Source organism: Miniopterus natalensis, chromosome 1 (genome assembly GCF_054644295.1).
Source record: "Miniopterus natalensis isolate mMinNat1 chromosome 1, mMinNat1.hap1, whole genome shotgun sequence".
NCBI lineage: Eukaryota > Metazoa > Chordata > Mammalia > Chiroptera > Miniopteridae > Miniopterus > Miniopterus natalensis.
The window spans coordinates 89,196,770-89,215,908 of record NC_142081.1 but is presented as its reverse complement, the minus strand read 5'-3'; the positions used below and the strand labels follow the sequence as shown (position 1 = coordinate 89,215,908).

At 38.0% G+C, this 19,139-nt stretch overlaps 1 protein-coding gene across 3 annotated transcripts in view; it reads left to right on the top strand.

The window, feature by feature from the left end:
* NRP1 (neuropilin 1) overlaps positions 1-19,139 on the top strand; it is a 153,013-nt gene that overhangs the window by 62,203 nt on the left and 71,671 nt on the right. For all 3 annotated transcript variants that reach the window (XM_087823886.1, XM_087823880.1, XM_087823875.1), the window contains 2 exons: positions 4,582-4,737; positions 7,012-7,178. In XM_087823886.1, coding sequence (XP_087680012.1) covers positions 4,582-4,737; positions 7,012-7,178 — 323 coding nt within the window. The remainder of the gene's footprint in view (positions 1-4,581; positions 4,738-7,011; positions 7,179-19,139) is intronic.

The following is a 19,139-nucleotide window of genomic DNA, read 5'->3' as shown; positions in this document are numbered from 1 at the left end:
GAGTTATCAGCGTTGCAATTCACCCATGTTTTAAGCTATGGTGCATTTCACTTATTCCCAGAGAAAACTGACATTGGAATGGGAAAATTGTGTTTGTGTATTTGTTAATATTTACCTGGCCTTGTCCAGCCTATGCCAGTGTAGAAGTTCTCTCTTTTAGGCAAAATGAGAGACTGCATGCTCCTGAGTTTCTATCAGTGACAGTAGAAACATTTTTGTCATGGTAGTTCAACAGTACAGTTCCTCTGCCAGCAAAATTGCGATTAATCTTTGATATCCTTCCAAAAACAACAACCAGAGGCACTGAAGGCTTTTAACCATCAAGTGATTTTATGTTGAGTTTTATCATAAACAATGAATTAGATGACTAAGTAATTGAAAGCTACCCATTCATTCAGGTTGACTGAAGAAAAGCAATTCACTCCAAAACTGGAAATCTGAGGCATGCATGTTGTGAACCACACATCTCCATCTCTCATGCTTTTTGAAACTCTATGGATTCACAAGTAACAACTCTGAAGTAATTGGGGAAGTATACATAAGGTTTGAGAGCCATGAGCTAAGCATGCTGCCTGGTCGATGCCACAAGTGCTTGTGCTGAATCATGGAGCCAAGTTTGAATGCCTAGCTCACACCAAAGGAGTGCAGATGAAGTCAGCCCTCTTCTGGGTTGGGGGAAGAAGCTGGGACTACTGTTGTTACCTATATTCTAAGCATTATTGATGATTTTAGGAATATGTTTCATAAAAGCTAGATCGAGTTCTGTTTTCAAAAATTTACTTTTATATTAAAATTAACCTTCTAAACTACAAATATAAAATATAAGTGATATAAATTTAAACATTCTAAAAATATAAATGATATAAATGTGCAAATGTTTTTCTGGAGAAAAATTGCAAAGTCCAGATAGACTTCACCAAAAGGTTCATTATTGTAAGATTAGTATACACAGCCTATCTTGTACGTTTCTGAAATGATTCCCTTATTTATTTATTCAAAAGACCTCATTTTAGAAGTACCTCTTAATAGTAGATCATTGCCCTTTTTTCATATAAAGAAGTAGCAGAAAGCCAAATTGTCTGACTCTGAAATAAGGTAGTAATTATTGGAGAGATTAATGAGAAAATATAAAGAATAAGGTATTGCCATTCCCAGTTGCAGGTATCTTTTTTAAACCATACAAATACTATATTGGCTTCACACCTGAGAAGATATGATAGATAATTATAGGCCTACTCTCCCTCAAGAGATAGCTTAGTACATCTTGCTTGCTTAAATTCTTCAATAATTCAATTTTTGAATGATACTTGTTTTTGTGACAGTTTTCCTCTCCTTGGTCTTGGTTCTAAAAGAATGGAAGTAGGAAATCCAGTTGCTTTGTTCATGTAAATACACAAATGAGCACTCACCCGAGATGGACAAGAGTACTTCACCCGCTCTCCCTCAGATCAATGTTGCATTAGTTTGCTAGGCTAAGGTCTCACTGTTGTTTAGGAAAATTCAATACTTCTTTGTATTATAGTCGAAAGAGCCTTTCACTCTCATATCTTGAGGGCTCCTGGAGAGAGTTGCACGCTGCTGTCTGGGGCAATGTTCTAAAGGACAGAAGGCAGATTTACACAGCATGTCTTACACATTATAAACCAGTGAGTCATGGAGACTCTAAATTATGAGTCTGAACTAGACAAGTTCTCTTCTGTTTGCTCGTTCAAAGAGACTCCCCCTGCCCCCACCCTCCCCAGAGGAATTGGGTGACTGTGGTGGGAGAGGATCAGCAGCCAGAGCTGAAGAGGGTGACTACAATTTCCCTTGCACCCTATATTCTTGGCAAGGTCAGTGGCCATGGTGATCAGAGAACAACCTCAAGATTAGGGCTGTAAAAGTTTGCCTACAAACTAAAGAAAAAGAAAGTTATGAAACCACAATAATGGAATTTAAATGAGGCAGCATGAATGAACTCTAAGCCTCCCGTTAAGATTGAAGGCCAGGAAATGGGATTCTTTTTGAGGAAAGAAAAGTCCTGAGTTTATGGCTTTACCTAGATATTTTCATGCATATGTTAAGGGTAACTTTGCACTCCATAATGAAGAAAAAAAAATGTTGGATTGTGGTAGGGCCACATTCAGAATGAGGAAAATCTGGCAAAGTACTAGCACTTGTAGAAGAATCTGAGGCCAGGATTAAAGCTGAAAAGAAACAAAAAACAGCAAAAGTTTCATTTTCTAAAATGCTCTCTTCTGCCAATTTGGAAATTTAATGTAACAAAATGTTTTTTCCATAATGCAAAGCCACTGTCCATGGCCATGTGATGCCCTGTAGATAATCTGTATCAATTCCCCTAAATGGGTCAAGCTTCTTGTTTACTTCATAATAAAGCAATCTACACACACACAATGTTCGGTTGCTGAAGAGTGAGGGGGTACAATAAATAGAAAACTCTGTGTTTTTTATTGAATTTATTAGGGTGACATTGATTAATAAAATTATATAGGTTTCAGGTATACAATTCTACAATACATCATCGTATATTATATTGTGTGTTTACACCCCAATATCAGGTCTCCTTCCATCACCATTTATCCCACTTTTACCCTCTTCTTCCTCCCCAACAGCCTTCCCTCTGGAAATCACCATACTTTTGTTTGTGTCCATGAGTCTTTCTTCTTTTTTTTTTTTTTTTTTGCTTAATCCCTTCACCCATCTCCTCCAGCCTTTCAGCCCCTCCCTTCTGACAGCTATCAGTCTGTTTTCTTTGAATTCTGTCAAATCAATTACTTTGAATGTATGCAGAAGCTATCAGATGTTCAAAGTAACACTTGTTGCAATAACTCAAATATGTAAACCACTTTGAGTTAGGTTTTGTTTTTGTTTTTCTTGTATTTTTGTTTTGTTTTGTTTTGTTTTGTTTCAAGAGGGTTGGCCAAGCCCCGCCAGAGTGGCTCAGTGGTTGAGCGTCGACCCATGAACCAAGAGGTCACTGGTTTGATTCCCGGTCAGGGCACAAGCCCTGGTTTCAAGCTCATTCCCCAGTAGGCGGCATATGGGAGGCAGCTGATCAGTGTGTGTCTCTCTCATTGATGTTACTATCTCACTATCCTTCTCCTTTCCTCTTTCTCTAAAATCATTAAAAACATACATTTTTTTTAAAAAAGAGGGTTGGCCAAGGGCTGAAAACTTGTTAGCCAAGAATTTGAGCACTCTAAAAAGAGGGGTGTTCAGATTAGTTGCCAACCTAAGAATTCAGGTGATACGTGGGGCTCCAGGCTGATCACTTCCATGGGTGTCACTTTTGCAGTCACACTTAGAATTTCTCCTGGCCCTCATCCACAGCTGTCTTCCTCCAAGCTGCACACACAGGCCTTGAAATACCTCCTCGCTGTTGAAGGCCCATCCTGCCAGGGATATGTCCACCTACTGCGTTTTCTTGAACAAAGCAATAACTCTTAGTTGAAATGCACAGAACCATGAGTTTCTTGGAGGGTAAAACAGTCCCCACCAGATTGTCTTTCTAAGCCCAAACTGTCTGGTATGTTTTTACCATATGTGCAATGAAAAAACCTAGAGAAAATGGGACTTGTTTTTTGGTGTGTGTGTGTTTTTTTTGTTTTTTTTTTTTGTCTTACTGTTGATCTGGACAGGGAAATTGAAAGATTCCCCAAACCCAGAGGGCTTCTGCACCATCCATAAGGCAATTTATAATTAGTAATAGCCAAGATTTGTCTAAAAGCACTTCAAAAAAGGGGTCACCAGTTTAAGCCAAATAGCAATTTAACTTTATCACAAATCAGTCAGCATCCCCAAACTTTTACTGCCTTGGGACTACTTTTTTCCTGGTGTACACATGGCTGCTTGGACCATCTCATGGTCACTGGACACCAGAGTAATGTAGTCATCTCTCTTAGGTTTGGGAGAGAGAAAACTGGGACAGAAGTCAGAAAGATATATTTTCCTTTCATTTTGATTACAACTTGCTATTATGCATAAGTTATTGGTATCTATAGTTTCTAAATTTTTAAATTGTCACAATAGTAAATTAGTCTTCAGATCATGCCCTGAGTCGGACATGATCCTTTATCCAAGTCAATGATGTTTGTCATAATAAGGCTCCAGGACTAAAATATAGAATGTTGGGCCAGACCCTTGATACTGCCCTGGTTCCAGACAGGTTTCCAGGACATAGGCCTTCCCCAGGATCTCCTTCTAGGGCAGGGCAGTGAGGACAGGCAACTCCAAGAGACCTAACTGACCATAGCACCAGACTAGGTGTGCAGTCTGGTCCTGGAGATGAATTCCAAGGTTCCACTTAAATGGCTCAAATCTCATTCTTTGAAATTGAAGCAAGCCTTTCAATTCTGTTACTGAACACAATCCTGCTCCCCAGGGAATGTGGTTAATATCTGTTACTGCCCTTCTGAGCACATTTTGAAATTCTCTCCACAAACCTGATCAGATACTGCAAAGCAATTAGCTTTGGCTAGGAAAACACGGGGTTCCACTGGGACCCATGTTTGCAAATGGTGATTCTTGCATCTGCTGTACAAGAAAAGATATTTTAATGGTTCTGCGTTTCTCCCTTTCCAGTTGGCCCTCACATTGGGCGTTACTGCGGACAGAAAACACCAGGTCGAATTCGTTCCTCGTCTGGCATTCTGTCGATGGTTTTTTATACTGACAGTGCGATAGCAAAAGAAGGCTTCTCAGCAAACTACAGCGTCCTGCAGAGCAGCCTCTCGGAAGGTCAGTGTTCATTCGCCTTGCAAAGCTTGGCGTAAATACTCCTTGTTATTCCTCCTCACACACCTGGGGCAGCGCTAAACACTAAAGAAATGTTTTGTCAATTGAACTGCCAAGTGTTTATTTTTCTCTTTTAAGTGGGTTTTACAAATATCAGTAGGAAGAACTAACTGGTGTGCTTTCTTAATAAAATTAAACATGAGATGGTAGTAATTCTCTGAAATTGTGGGAGGAAGTGGAAAATGGAAAAACAGTGCATTGAAACAATGAAATATGCCAGGCGTCCTCCTTGGCATCCTCAAATATGTATTGGGCTGAGATTCCTAAAAGGACAGGCATCCATCATGGATGGTAAAAACAAATCTGCGGAGTTCATTGACAGGGCAGCCATATAGAATGGATGGTGTGCGGTGGTTTCGTCTGTGAAAACTTTGGTGGAAGCTATTACGTTTTTCTTTCTTATGTGAATGAAAGTGGATATTCATGTAAAAGAAGCATGTTTTAATTTCTGTTACAACTTTGCATAAAAGAAAGAAAAAGAAATATCTATTTTTATCCCATTAAAATACTCAACTGAGTCCTTCCTCAAAGTTTATCCGGTCTCCAGCTCTTTCAAGGGCCCAAGAGGGAAGATAAAACCTGAAGAACAATGAATAAATTGTGTTTCATCAGCCTTAGCTATCGGGCTGTAAAGTTGTGCAGGGAGAAGGCTGGGTGTTTGGAGACCTGTTCTACAGATTCGCTCATTCTTTTCTACCAGATCTTACTGGAAAATAAAAAGGCCAATTAAAGTCCAAAACCTTATTTGAGTAATTAATTCGTGTATTTTTGTGCAGTAAATATTTGTATGTTACAAATAACAAACCTAACCTTAAAAGTATAAACCAGTGAACGAAACCTTTAATGCCATAAAACCTTACCTATTGTGATAGAAAATTCAAAAAATGTAAAATTTTGGTTAGTTGAGATTTTCTGGATGGTTGAGAATCTTTTATTTCATCTCTTAAGCTTTTTTCACTTTAGTACTTTAGATTCACATTTTCCTAAAATTAATAATTCACTTCCCAATATTGTATGTCATATCAATTTTATATTTTAGTTTTTCACAGAGTGTATGAGACCTAATGGAATATGTGGTCATCATTGTTAGCATTATTATTTTATGCTCTTAAAACTGTTGTGCTCTTTGGGATCATATGATGCTGCAGTTTATTCCTGACAGATACTTTTGTGTTTTAATAAAATAAACTGATGATGTTAATAATCATGACCAGGCTAGGGGCAAGCAGCATGAGAACCAAAGGACTCAGGAAGAGGTGGCCTGGGGGCCAATTGCAAGGAATCTGAAAGACAGAGAGTTAAATTCCAGTATCCACCTAATATGTATTGTAAATGGACATAGAGTCTTTTCACTTCTATTAGATTTAGGAGGAAATAATTCAATAGTAAAATTTTATTGAAACACAATTTTTGGTGTATGTTCATGTAACATATCTACATAGGTTCAACTTTGAAAATAAATCAGAATTTTCATTATTTCTTAATAAATTTCTAATAGTATTCCTGTCAACTTAGGTCCACTTGGAAAAATATTTAATCATTATAAGATCGTCATAGCCTTGCTTTAAAAAATTATTGCCATGGCCTGGATGGGTGGCTCAGTTGGTTGGAGTGTCATCCCGTACACCAAAAGGTTGCAGTTCAATTCTGAGTCAGGGCACACACCGAGGTTGTGGATTTGATCCCCTGTCATGGTGTGTACAGGAGGCAACCAACCAATGTTCCTCTCTCTCTATCCCTTCTCTCTTAAAAATAAAATCAATAAGAATATATCTTCAGGTGAGGATTAAAAAGAAAATTATTGCCATGAACCTGAGTGTCCATCAATAGATGAATCGAAGAGAATATGTGGTACATATATACAATGGAATATTATTTAGCTATAGAAAGAATGAAATCTTACCATTGGTGACAAAATGGATGGACCTAGAAGGTATTATTCTAAGTGAAATAAGTCAGACGAAGACAGACAAACACCACACCATATGACTCCACTTCTATGTAGAATCTGTAAAACAAAATAAATGAACAAACAAAACAGAAACAAAAATTTTGCCACAAAAATGCATGTATTAGTGTTATGTTCCAATAAATCCTTTGCTGTCATCTTTTGAAAAACTTTGAACACAATATGAAATTTTTAGTCTGCCAGATTAAAAAAAAGAAACATAGGTGCCCTATGTTTTGATGACTTTGGGCCATTTTTTCTGCCTTCAGATTTCAAATGTATGGAACCTCTGGGCATGGAATCGGGAGAGATTCATTCTGACCAAATCACAGCTTCTTCCCAGTATAGCACCAACTGGTCTTCAGAACGCTCCCGCCTGAATTATCCTGAGAATGGGTGGACTCCTGGAGAAGATTCCTACAGAGAGTGGATACAGGTATGTTGCTTAAGACCTGGCACATTTAGGGTTGAAGAAGATTTTGGCCACCTAGAAAAGTTGGGGGGAAAAGCAGTGCCTACCAGGTGTCTTCAGATGAGAAGAGAAGGCAAATGGGCACCAAGTCACTCTGTGAAATCATCATTTCATGATGGCACACCATCAGAAAAAAAGCAGGCCCAGAATGCATCCCTGAAAATTCATGTGTCTTTTCAGATACTTACATATGACTGACTCTTCACAGAATTTGAGCACAGATGCCTCACTTTGGTAACATTGAAAGATCTGATTTGTCTCCCAAATTACGTTTTTTAATTAATATGCTTCCTACTCCAACAGATATTTATTTCCTTGATGAAATATATTAAACTTACTTGTAGGCTTGCGTGAAATGATTTTTTCCAAGTATAGGGTTTTTATTTATTTGTTCAGGTAGAAGAAGGGAAGAAACAGACTGAGATTTACTTTTCCACGTAGGTTAATATAGCACAGGCAGTTTATTTGAGGGCACTGGTCTCTGTGGCTTACATTTACACTTACATGTATGAAATGCACACGTTCATATTCTCATTAGTGAAATTGTTTCTGCTTTCCTCACTTTGCTCTGGCATTGCCTTCTCTCCATAACCCTTATATTCCCTGTGGACCCTGCTCCCCCCACCAGCACCCCAACCCCTCACTCATCTCTGGACTTGATCCAATACCACCCCCAGTCCTCAACTTGCCCAACCTTGATGTCTATATACTCCCACCTGAAGCCTGATGCTCACACTCTTGACTTTTTTACTCACTGTCAGATGAAACATACATATCTGGCTGAATGGGCTAAACTGTGGGAAAATTATACAAAATGATTTGCTGAAGGATCCAGGCTTCCTTTTGAAGAGAGTAGGCAGAGCCTGTCTTGCATTCATTGCTAGATATATTAAAATGACTAATTCCCAGAGAGAGTTTCTAAGCAAGAAAAACCCCAAGATGATTAATCCCCTACTTTCCACATCTAATGCTGCTTCAGTCTTTTGACAACAAAATGCCAGATTTTGTTTTACTTTGGAAAGGTCAATATTAGCTTAACATACACTTTAAGTGAAATGGTCTCTTACAGGAGACTGAACTCATGCTAACCTCTAAATGATAATGCTGAGAAATATCTCGGGGGTGAGAAAAGATGAGACTTTTACCTTGGGACTGCTGAATCCAGCTCTAGATTAAGTCAGAAATTATATGAATTTGCCTATGTCATAATAGCTCTTGGTAACTTGTTTTTCCACATCCCCAAACCAACAAGTCATTGTTGATAGATGTGCCTCTAGAGGAAAACTTACATTTTGCACTTTGGTGGCAGTGTAATCCTATTCTTGGCAATGTGGAGAGTGCTCAATAATTTGGGGGCAGTAGTCTTACAAGAGGTCTGAGATTGCAACTGCAGCAATTCTGCTGTGCAAGGCAAATCAGTAGAAACATGGATAGGATTTACATCATTCTTAGGAGTTAGACACAATTTGAGATTGCCCCAGAAGAAAAACTTATCTCAAATGGCCCAACTCTTTCTTTCAAAGCATGGTCAGGAAAAGGGAAGTAACCAAAACAAGAAGGTTTATTTCTTACTCATGCTACCTTCCATCTGTGGTCAGCTGAGGGGCTGCTCCACATCTTCTCACACCAGGACCCACATGGAGGGGGACAGTCATCTTCTGAAATGTTGCCTATCACCAAGGCAGAGGGAGAAAGAGAGTGTGGCAGAGCATGCTGGCTCTTGAGTTCCCTCAAAAAGAGCACTTCAACCCACATTTTATTGTCAAAGCACATCCCACAGCCACACTAAGCATCTGAGAAGCAGAAATTTGACATGTGCTAACAGGAAGAGAGCTAGAAATAGTGGACAATTGTGCCATTCATAAAATAGTTACCATTTATTGAGTGCTTACTATGCAGCCTGGCCTCACAGAATACCTGACATATTTTAATTGTAATCCTCCAAGAAATCCTGTAGAGGAGATACAATTATCCTCATTTTAAAAATGAAGACACTAAGGTTTGGAGAAATTAGTAAGTGCCCTAGGTCACAGTTAGTGACCAAGTTTTGCAGCAGGGTCTGTGAGACCCCAGCACCTGCTTCTTTGCACGTTAGTATGCTGCATCTTTATCAGTCATTACCATCACTAGAAATTCAAGTGGATCTGGTGAAACATCACTCATCTCTTGATAGGCTTTTCTCTGCTGGGAAGGCTCACACCCAGATGACTTGGGTGCTAACTGCTCCCTCCAGCCCTCTGGAAGGTGAAAGCCAGAGAAGCTTAACATTTGTTCACCTTGAGGTAAAATTAGCTTTTTCTCTTTTGGGAGCTTAGTGGGCTCATTTACATGCTTGTTGTGTCTGTGTACATGGTGGGGGTGCCTAACATTCCACCCAACACCTAATTATGAATAATTTCATGTGTTTCCAGCTTTTCAGAAACTACCTGGAAGTGGTTAATTCCTTGTTTTTATTGGCTAGATGCTTTATAAATTACCCAAGTCAGCATAAGGCAAGAGGCACATACCCCATCACATCAGTATGCTGATGGTATTTGTTTTCTTTTTCAGCTTTTTTACATTTTGCATCAAATATATGCTACAACATTTTGCTGTAGCAACAAGGACAAACACTTGCATGTGTTAAATTAATAAGGCAATATTGGAAGCTGACTTTCCTTTAAGACAGGAACAGTCTTCGGTTCCCATTGTTTTCTCTAGGAAATTACTGAGTGACATAAAAAAACAATGCACCATTAACCACCAATATGAACGTTCACAATGGTGCTTCCTGTGAGATCTGTTGTCTGCCAGAAAGCTTAAAAACAAGAGGCGGTTTAGTGAGAAGGAACACGAACGGAAGTCTCAACTCGGAGCTCTGCACATGGTCATATCCTGCACAAAAGACGACTTCATATCCTGAGTGGCTAAAACCTCTTTATTGTCAACGGCAGAGTTAATCACACCGTGAAGTTTGCCTATTTTTTTCAAAGTATTCCATTCTGTTCTGTGTCCCAGAGCTGCTTATCTTATTATTAATTTAATCTTCTCTTGCTTTTATTTCTGGTTAAACAATCAAGGATTCAAAGTAGAAACTCAGGGTATCAGTGGTGCTATTAAAAAAACCCTTAATTTTCAAGCACATCATTAGAGCCCAAGCCATTAAGCTTATTGAAATTGAGGGGGTTTTTTCTATAAAATTAAGGTATTGTATGTGGCCTTCTCCATTCAAGCTCTAGCAGTCTATGATACTATGTATCTTAGAGAAACGCAGTCTCAGTTTTTTCTTTTGATCTCTGAAAACTAAGTGCATAGCAAACCTGTCTCTTTAGGACACATGTTCTTATAGATCCTAAGTATAGCCATTCACACACAAAGCAGAATTTAATTCATTAATTATTTCAATGTTTTATTAATAATAGTAGTGTCCACCACACTGTAAACAGATTTATTCTTCTAGCTTTAATTAAAGCTCTTGGGAGAGCTTTCCTCAAAATAACTGTGACTATTTCCTGCTTAAAATGCCAGGAGACAAGAAGAAAATAAGGCAAGAGACATCGTGCTTGGATGGGATATGAGCTTTGTTAATCCAAATAAAAATGGCACCAGGGACTAATAGATTACCATACCCTCCGGTGACTTTAGACATAGAATTACTTGACAAACCACTTCAAGCTGCACTCTACTCTTCTACAAAATTGAGGGCATTGTATTTTGTGGGGAAAATTTTGGTATTAGATTATTTATGCCTTCAATTATTCCAGAAGAGCAGACAGCATGTGACATAATTATTTGAACATTTATAACTGGTTGTTTTCTCATATAGAAAACATCAAGACGATTTTAACTTTTTTGGTCAAGTTGACCACTTAATTCAGTTTTGTAAATCAGTCAAATGATTTTACTAATTAGTATTTCATGTCAACACACCCTAAAGAAAATCTATGACATTTAAAGAAACCTCCCAAATTTTTATGATGAAGCATCACTGGAAAGACAATGTTAAAAGAACCACATTTTAGGAAGAATTACACTTAAAAATAAATTAATTTATAAAGCATGCAGGTTCCATTTTGCTTATAGTTTGGGTTTCTTAATGTTTTATGCCAGTGACTATTTGTAGCCAACACTCATAGTTATATTCTAGAAGAATTTTTTCTAGGATACCTCAACTTTAAGTGTAAGATTAAAAGCAGATACAAGCATTGTTTGTGCAAATTCCTTATTTTACGTATGTTCAGAAGTTAAATGATGTGCAAGATCACATAGCAAGTTAATGACAGAACCTGGGCTAATATCTTAGTGTCCTTTCTCCTACTTCTTTGCTTCTGCTTAATTTCAACAAGATGTGCAAATGGATTTGGATACTTTTTGCAGATGATGTCCTGAAGACCAAGCAAGCACATTTAAACCTCAGCGTAGTTCTATTAGTTGCTTATTGTAAACGATGCCTATTAAATTGAACAGTCACTGCAGAAGCTTTAACTTAAACAAATGATTGGACTATGTCTGAAGCAGGGTTTCTCAGCTTGGACAATACTGACATCTGACATTTTGGGTTATAATTATTTGTTGGGGACCTGTCCTGTGCATTGTAGGATATTTAGTAGCGTCCCTGGCCTCTACCCACTAGGAACCAGTAGCGCGCGGGCGCGGGCGCGCGCACACACACGCACACACACACGCACACACACACACGCACACGCACACACACGCACACACACGCACACACACGCACATGTCTCCTACACGACAACCAAAAACTTCTCCAGACATTGTCAAATGTGCTATTGAGTGTAAAATCACCTCCCACCCCTGAAAAAAAGCAGGGTTGTAGAAGATGCCCCAAATCCTAATGAAGTCATTTTTAAAAATAATCAGTTTAGTCAGCATTTTGAAAGAAAAAGTAACTGATTGTTTGGCTGGTTTTTGTCCCTTTTCAACTGCTTATCATAGATATTATTTGAACAGAACCAGAGCTCTTTTGTTTTCAAAAAATACAGATTTATCTGTTTACCTTATGCAGGAAAATAGCCTCATAAATCGCATTGCTTATTTATCTTAAGGTTCACTATTTTTAGCTAAATAAATACAGATATTATTTTAGAATACTGCACACTCAAGTCTCAAAATGCGCTGATAAGGATAGGATTAAGAAAAGGAAACACGAGAACAAAAATCACAAGTCATCATTGACAGCATTTAGGAAAAATAAGGCTGAAATGAGCTCCTCCACACCTGGGCACTGTGTGTCATTGGCCTTTATTTTAGTTTTCTTTAATGTATGCAAATCAAAGTTTATTTTTTTAAATTTTCTAACTTCAAATATAATCAAGAGTAAGGAACTGTGTTTGAAAAGCCTGTCTATTGCTTATTAACTTATCTTTTCATGGGAAAAATACTATTAAGTTTCCAATTCTGTCATCTAAACAACTACACATTAAGAGCTATCAATTACCAACCAGTCTCATATCCATAGACCAATAAAAAGGCAAGGTTGGTGGTTTCACATCTGTTTTGGGTGAAAGGCTGTTCCTGTCTGTGGTATTTAAAATTTAAAGAACTTCTGTTATTGTACAATTGGGAATCCTCAGGGAGTAAAATGTTAATGAAATCCATAACATGCACAGATTTTATGATAGCAGTTTTAAGAAATTCCTTTGGTGAGGTTTGTTGATTTCTGTCCCTGCGGTAATAACTGTACCTTTACGGAGTGCATTAATGTTCACATTTAGGAGCAATGGCTACGTTTATGCAGCGTGTAATGTAACACAAACTCCTAAGCTTTAAATAACTTTGATATCATAATTTGAAAGCCCCAGAGCAAAAAATGTGTGTTCTACAGAATTGGCAGGACCTGCAGTTTGAAACTTTTTTAGCAAATCCACAGCAACCTCTCCAAAGGTGAAAAAGGTGCCTCCTGGAAATTCTGAAGCCCAGGTATGTGTTGGTATTCCATGTCCTCATATATTCCTCATTTAGTGCACCACTTGAAAGCTCCACATCAAAATGGCAATTTTTATCTACATCAAAATAGCAATTTTGGATGCTGACTTGAAACACACACACACAAACACACACACACACACACACACACACACACACACACCCCTATTTCCTTTCTCCATCAACTGCCCCCCAAGCAGCCTTCAAATTTCATTCCATTCTTTGTTCAGATAGAGGAAAGTAGATTGAATAAAAAATGCTCTGTAAATTCCAATAGTAATAAAATGTATTATGCTTTTATATTTCCAACGATTGAATAGAGTAAGCACTTGAGACTAATTACACTTTATGAGTCAGAATAATCATGTATGTACTTGTGCAAGTAACTTGTGTAGCTTTTTTCAGCTTTCACCTCAAGTGGTTAAATTGGATTTATGGCATTCTTCTAATTGCCTTCCTTCAGAAGAATGAAGTCTTAATTTTACCAAAGTTTTATTTTTCTTACAGTTCTAATGCTTTAAACTTTTAACTACATTTTCTGGGTTTAGCGGAGAAATAAATCAGTTCCTTCATTCTTTCAGCAAGCCTGAAAGGGCTAGAGAGAGAATTCCTCAGGGGATGGGTGGTTGGCCCAGATAGTTCTGAAGTCCTTTCCAGCATTTAAGATTCTGTGATTCTATTAAAAATGAATTTACTCTATTAGCTGATGCCCTGGGCTTGCTTACATGAAAATATAAATTTATGGAGCATAGTTGGAATTCATTTTAAATACTACTGATAATCATATGAGGCAGCACATAGCAAAAAAATTAATTAAAAAGATTTTCTTAGATCAAATAATTTAGGTGAGCTTCACCATGAAGCTTATCTGAGGATTTCACACAGAAGCTTCATTGGTGGGCCTCTTTCCCTTGTTTCCTTTGCCCAGTTGATTGAGAAGTGCAGCCCAAGAAGGGTGGTAAGGTGAGGCCTAGACCATTTACCTTTCATGTCTCTCCAGTCTTTGAAGGAAATATCTGTAAGGCATGGGCATACCATTACAGACTTCACACTTTCAAGTCCTGCCAACACCTACTCTTTTTTCTTTCTTTAAAGAGACAAATACCATGTTTAATTCTAAGCATGTTATAGGCCATAATATTAATTCAGAAAAGGGGGGGAGGAAGCAGCCCCAGGGACCTAGCTGTATGAAGGAAGTCATCAAGGTGTTTTCCACTTCCAAGACTTGGTATGTTTATTTAGGACTAAAGCTGATACAGCTAGAGCTCTTCTCAGAAGAGAAAGACCAAGATCACAATCCAGGTGGAGGCACAGGATAATGGCTATACAGGGCTGAGAAATTTAATAGAGCCTTCAGCTTGAGAATCTGGAAACAAAGTATAAACTTTTCAGAGGGAAATACTCATGGTAAAGACAAGACATTAGCAAGTCGTGAAATACTGAAGAAAATGTTTTTGATATTTCAAAAGATACACAGAGCTCATATGGAGAAAAGAACTTTACGTTCTCAATCTTAAAAAAATGAAGATAAAAGATGCAGCATTTTACTGGCCTGTTTTTTAAAACATTATTTTAAAAATCCAGGCTAGTCATTGTGACTGTTGATCAGCAATATTCTATAGCACATACATTATACTATTTATGTAGCTTTAATTTATGTTTCTAAATAACACTGCATTCATTTATAAGGATGCTGTTATTTATTTAGAAAGCTCCAATACCAAGATGGCAAGAATTCATTATTTTAGCAACCATTTACTGTGTAAAGAAATATCAGTTAATGCATTTATTCATTTAACATAACAGTTCCTCTAAATCAACCGCTAACAAATAAATGAATTTCATTTATTGTGACAAATATGGAAAGCATCTTACGTGATCTCTATCTGGACATTCCTGTACCTTTGGGGGAGTAGGACAAAAAGGAAAAGAGGGAAGAATAGTTAATTTGGGGTTTAACCTGTATATGCTGAAATTCCTCTCCTATAATCAACTTCTATAACACAATAATTTGTTCCCTTAGTCTAAGAACTTTGCTGTTTTCCAGAAGAGTTTATGTGAATATCTATTTACCTACTTATCTAGATTTAGAATATTCATGGGTTCCATATGAAATTCATCTCTATTAAAACCTTTTTATCAAAAGTAATTCAAAAAGATTAAGAATCAGTTCACTCTATTTCTTTTTAAATACTGGAAGTTTTATTAAAGCCATACAACGTGTTATATTCTCATCCTTAACTTTGCATCTAATAGTGACAACGTGATAAGACTCTTACTGCTCTGAAAACCTTACTACTCTGGTTGTATGAAAGGAATGCTTCCATCAGCATTCCCAAATATGCACCTTAGCTCTATTTTATCTGTGAATAATCTCTCCTCCCCCCAACCCCCTCCACACAACTGGGTGTGCCATGTTCGCCAGGGAACATTTCACCTGTTACCACTTCCAAAGTATGTGGTTGAAATAGACATGTCTAACCATGTGTTAATAATGGTTCCTGTGGAGAAATGCAAGCCACAGCTTCCATTATGTTAGAGACTTCAGGGCAGTGCTGGGGAGGAAAAACACAATGTATTCAGTGGAGCATCTGTGCTTGTTCTGCTGTGGTCTAAAGTGGTCATGAAGATCTATTTTTCTCATTGTGCAACCCAGGCTGAAATGCATGAAATTAATGTAGCTAGATTTTTTTTCCAGGACATGAAAAGAATTTGCAGTTCTGTCCACTGACTGCATCTGGATGGCAAAGCAGCATGTCTTCAGAGCACCTGCCTTGTCCCTTTCTTCTTGGAAGAGCATGGAAGTCACTGATCATTGTAGAATATTTTTTCCTTCCTCATTTTCATTTTTCACCTCCATCCATGGAGTTTCCAACTTCCTAACTTTTCTCCTGCCACAGGCTGGCCTTTGCTCAGTCCAAAACTATAGAATATCAGTGGTGAATTGAAATTACCAATGATTCTTTTAGAGAGTAATTCTTTGCAAATGCTTTATTTCAAGGCTTTCCCCGCCTCCTTTGCAGGTGGTCCTTAAAAAAAAATCAGTATACACTTCCGGTTTGAATGGTTAGCTTCTAACAGGAAAAACGCAGTTGACCAAATATTAAATCTCAAAGCTCACTTCATCTGTTTTCATATATGATTGGCATCCCTTCAGAGCCTGTTTACACACAATTTCTGATGAGCAGCTGTATCAAGGCAGCCTGTTCTTTCTGTTTTTTCTCTTCTTTCTGTCTCCTGGGCAGCATTCTTTATAACCTTAAGTGAGTGGCTAACTTTAATCTCAGAAATCCCATCAGCTCCTTGCAGGATTTTTTACTCCAAGTAGAGGAGTTTTCTTGGACACCTGCACTTCCAGACTCTCCATTAGCACGTGAAACTCTCATTAACATGAGAGGCCCACCTAGATCACTGAGAAATACATTGAAAATTGGTGCGAAAGGATACTGTCAGAGTTGATAACCAGGAGACTGATGTAGACCATTACACCATCTGCAAATCTTCAGTTTCCAGAAATTCATTCTTGTGTTTGTTTTTGAAACCAAGCTTTTCGGTGAAGAAGGAAAATTAAAGGTGTGACTTCCTGCAAAGCTAAAAATAAACAAGTCATTTTCTTTGTTCTGAAACAGACAAATGCTCTTTGAGTACAAATGTGTGTTTATCTTGAGTCATTTAGGAATCTCCCCAGAATGCAGATAAAACTTCATGGGGTAGCATAGAACCTCAGCTTTTGCAACAGAAATGTACCTTAACTGAAATGCTTTTTAATATGTTCTTGGTCTTTTAGATTTGAAAATCTCTTCAAACTGCTGATAGGTTGGAAAGATGTGTGCCCACAGCTGAGGTCACTGTGTCTCTGTGCAGGGCTAGCTCCAGGGCTTCTTGTGAGGCTGCTTCTTAAAGACTAGGAGACAGAGAAACACAAATATTGCAAAGGGATTGAAATTTGCATTCATTTCCTAACCACACAAAGCTATCATTACAACATCTAATAGAGATCACATATGAATTAAGTAAAACCATGGAAACCTATAGTTATGCAGTGAAATTTTGATGTTACAGCTTTTTCAGAAGTACAGGAAGGGTATGGGAACCGCCTAAGATACCAGATATGTAAGTACTCAATACATGAACATTCTGAGGATGGACATCACACTTGCAAATAATTTAGCTCTAAAATAAAAAAGTTGAGAAGAGGCTTGAGTGAGATATTTGAAAGCATGATAAATATAGTGAAAAAAAATGATTTAAGCCTTGCTCCCCTTTGGGATAACTTCTAAGAGGAGGAACATTTACTAAGTTAATAAGAGGCCATTTGAGAAATAAATATAAAAGAGTGTTTCACATGGCAAAGTCCTAACAAAATGAAGCTCATTATTTAGCTGACTCAAGCTCTAAGCAGTGGACTTTTCAAAGGACTGGAAATTTTATGAGTAGTTATAATATTTGCAGTTATAAACACCAAGATAAGAATAATTATATTCCTAGCATTAGAGTATGTTATTTCCCCAAACACTTTCAAACTGACTTTAATGATATGTATTTGGCTTTTGTTTTGGAAGAAAGAAGTTTCAGATCTTGTCAGCAATGCTGGACTGACCCAGCATTAAATTTAAATTCAACCAACATTGAGCATCTGCTAAGAATTATGGGCTAGCATGCGGGGCTAGATGAATTTAAAGTTAAAGAAGACTCTGTCTCTCTTTCAAAGGAGTTATAATCTAAGAACTACAGACAGAACCACACATACACACACACATACACACACTCCAATTACCCGAAATGACTAAGGGGAAAAATATTAGGGTCACATTCTTATTGTGAATGTGTGTACAAATGCCTCAATATGGTCATCATAATAACCATGAGAAGTAACTAAATGGGCTAAGCATTGGTATTTTGTTGGAGAGCAGAGGAGACTAGGGCTTGGAATGACTAACTTGCTTTACATTTTCCAGGTCACTCTTTAACCTCAAAGTTTCAGAGGTAGTCCTGGGACCTGTGCTTTTTTGCCACCACACACTGCCTGGATCACCCCAATTTTTCCCTGTGGTCCTAGAGTTCATAGAGCATTTCCGTGCAGTCTGTATTAAGATGTATTGTTGACTTGACTTGCTCCTTCACTGACTTGAGGGCAGGGATCTGGCAACCTTCCCTTTCCTTCACCCAAGTATCTAGCACTTTATTGTATTTTAAATGAATAATTGCCATTCACCAACTTCCCTTCACAGTGCAACAGATACTAGAAACAAAAATACCCACCATTGTAAGCTCGTGTTTTAAACCCATTGGCCTCTCATTAAATGTTTAAGGAGCAAATGGTAGAATTTCAACAGCAGTGTGAATCCCTGAAGAAAACATCACCCAGTTTTTATGCCATTTCACTGAAATGTTTTATTTTAAATGTGGATATAAACATGGGATGGGACTGCAGAGTGTGACATTAGGCTCAAGAGAGAAGTCTTTGACTCCTGTAGATTGAGGTTTAGGTCTCATTCCCAGGAAAGTTTGATGGCAGAGGCAGTGAAAGCACATGTTTCAGAGGAATTACCTCAGTAGTGCAGTGCAGAGTCATGAGTTTCAAGTTTAATTTCCAGTAAGATCCTGTTGTCTCCCGTCACTAACCAAGCACTTCCCGTACTAGACTTGTGGACCACACAAAGGCCCACACAAAGGATGATGTGTGTTGGGGGTGAGGGTGCAGAGGACACTTAGCCTTGCTCTCTAAGTGAATTTTACTAAGAGATATTAGATAGAAGGAAAGTATTCATCATTATCAGTTATTTTGAAATGTAGGCAGTTGAGTGGCTTTTTTCCTGTTCCTTCTGCCTTTAGCTCATCAACCTTGGTTCCTTTTCCAGCAAAGTCTTATCTTATCCTACGAGGTCCTGTTTGAATGACTCAGGTGATCTTTCCCATAAAGCCTTTTCTTTCCCTTCCACTAGTAATTGTTCCTTCTTCTGAATCCCAAAATGTCTCATCTATCAGCATGGTGGCACT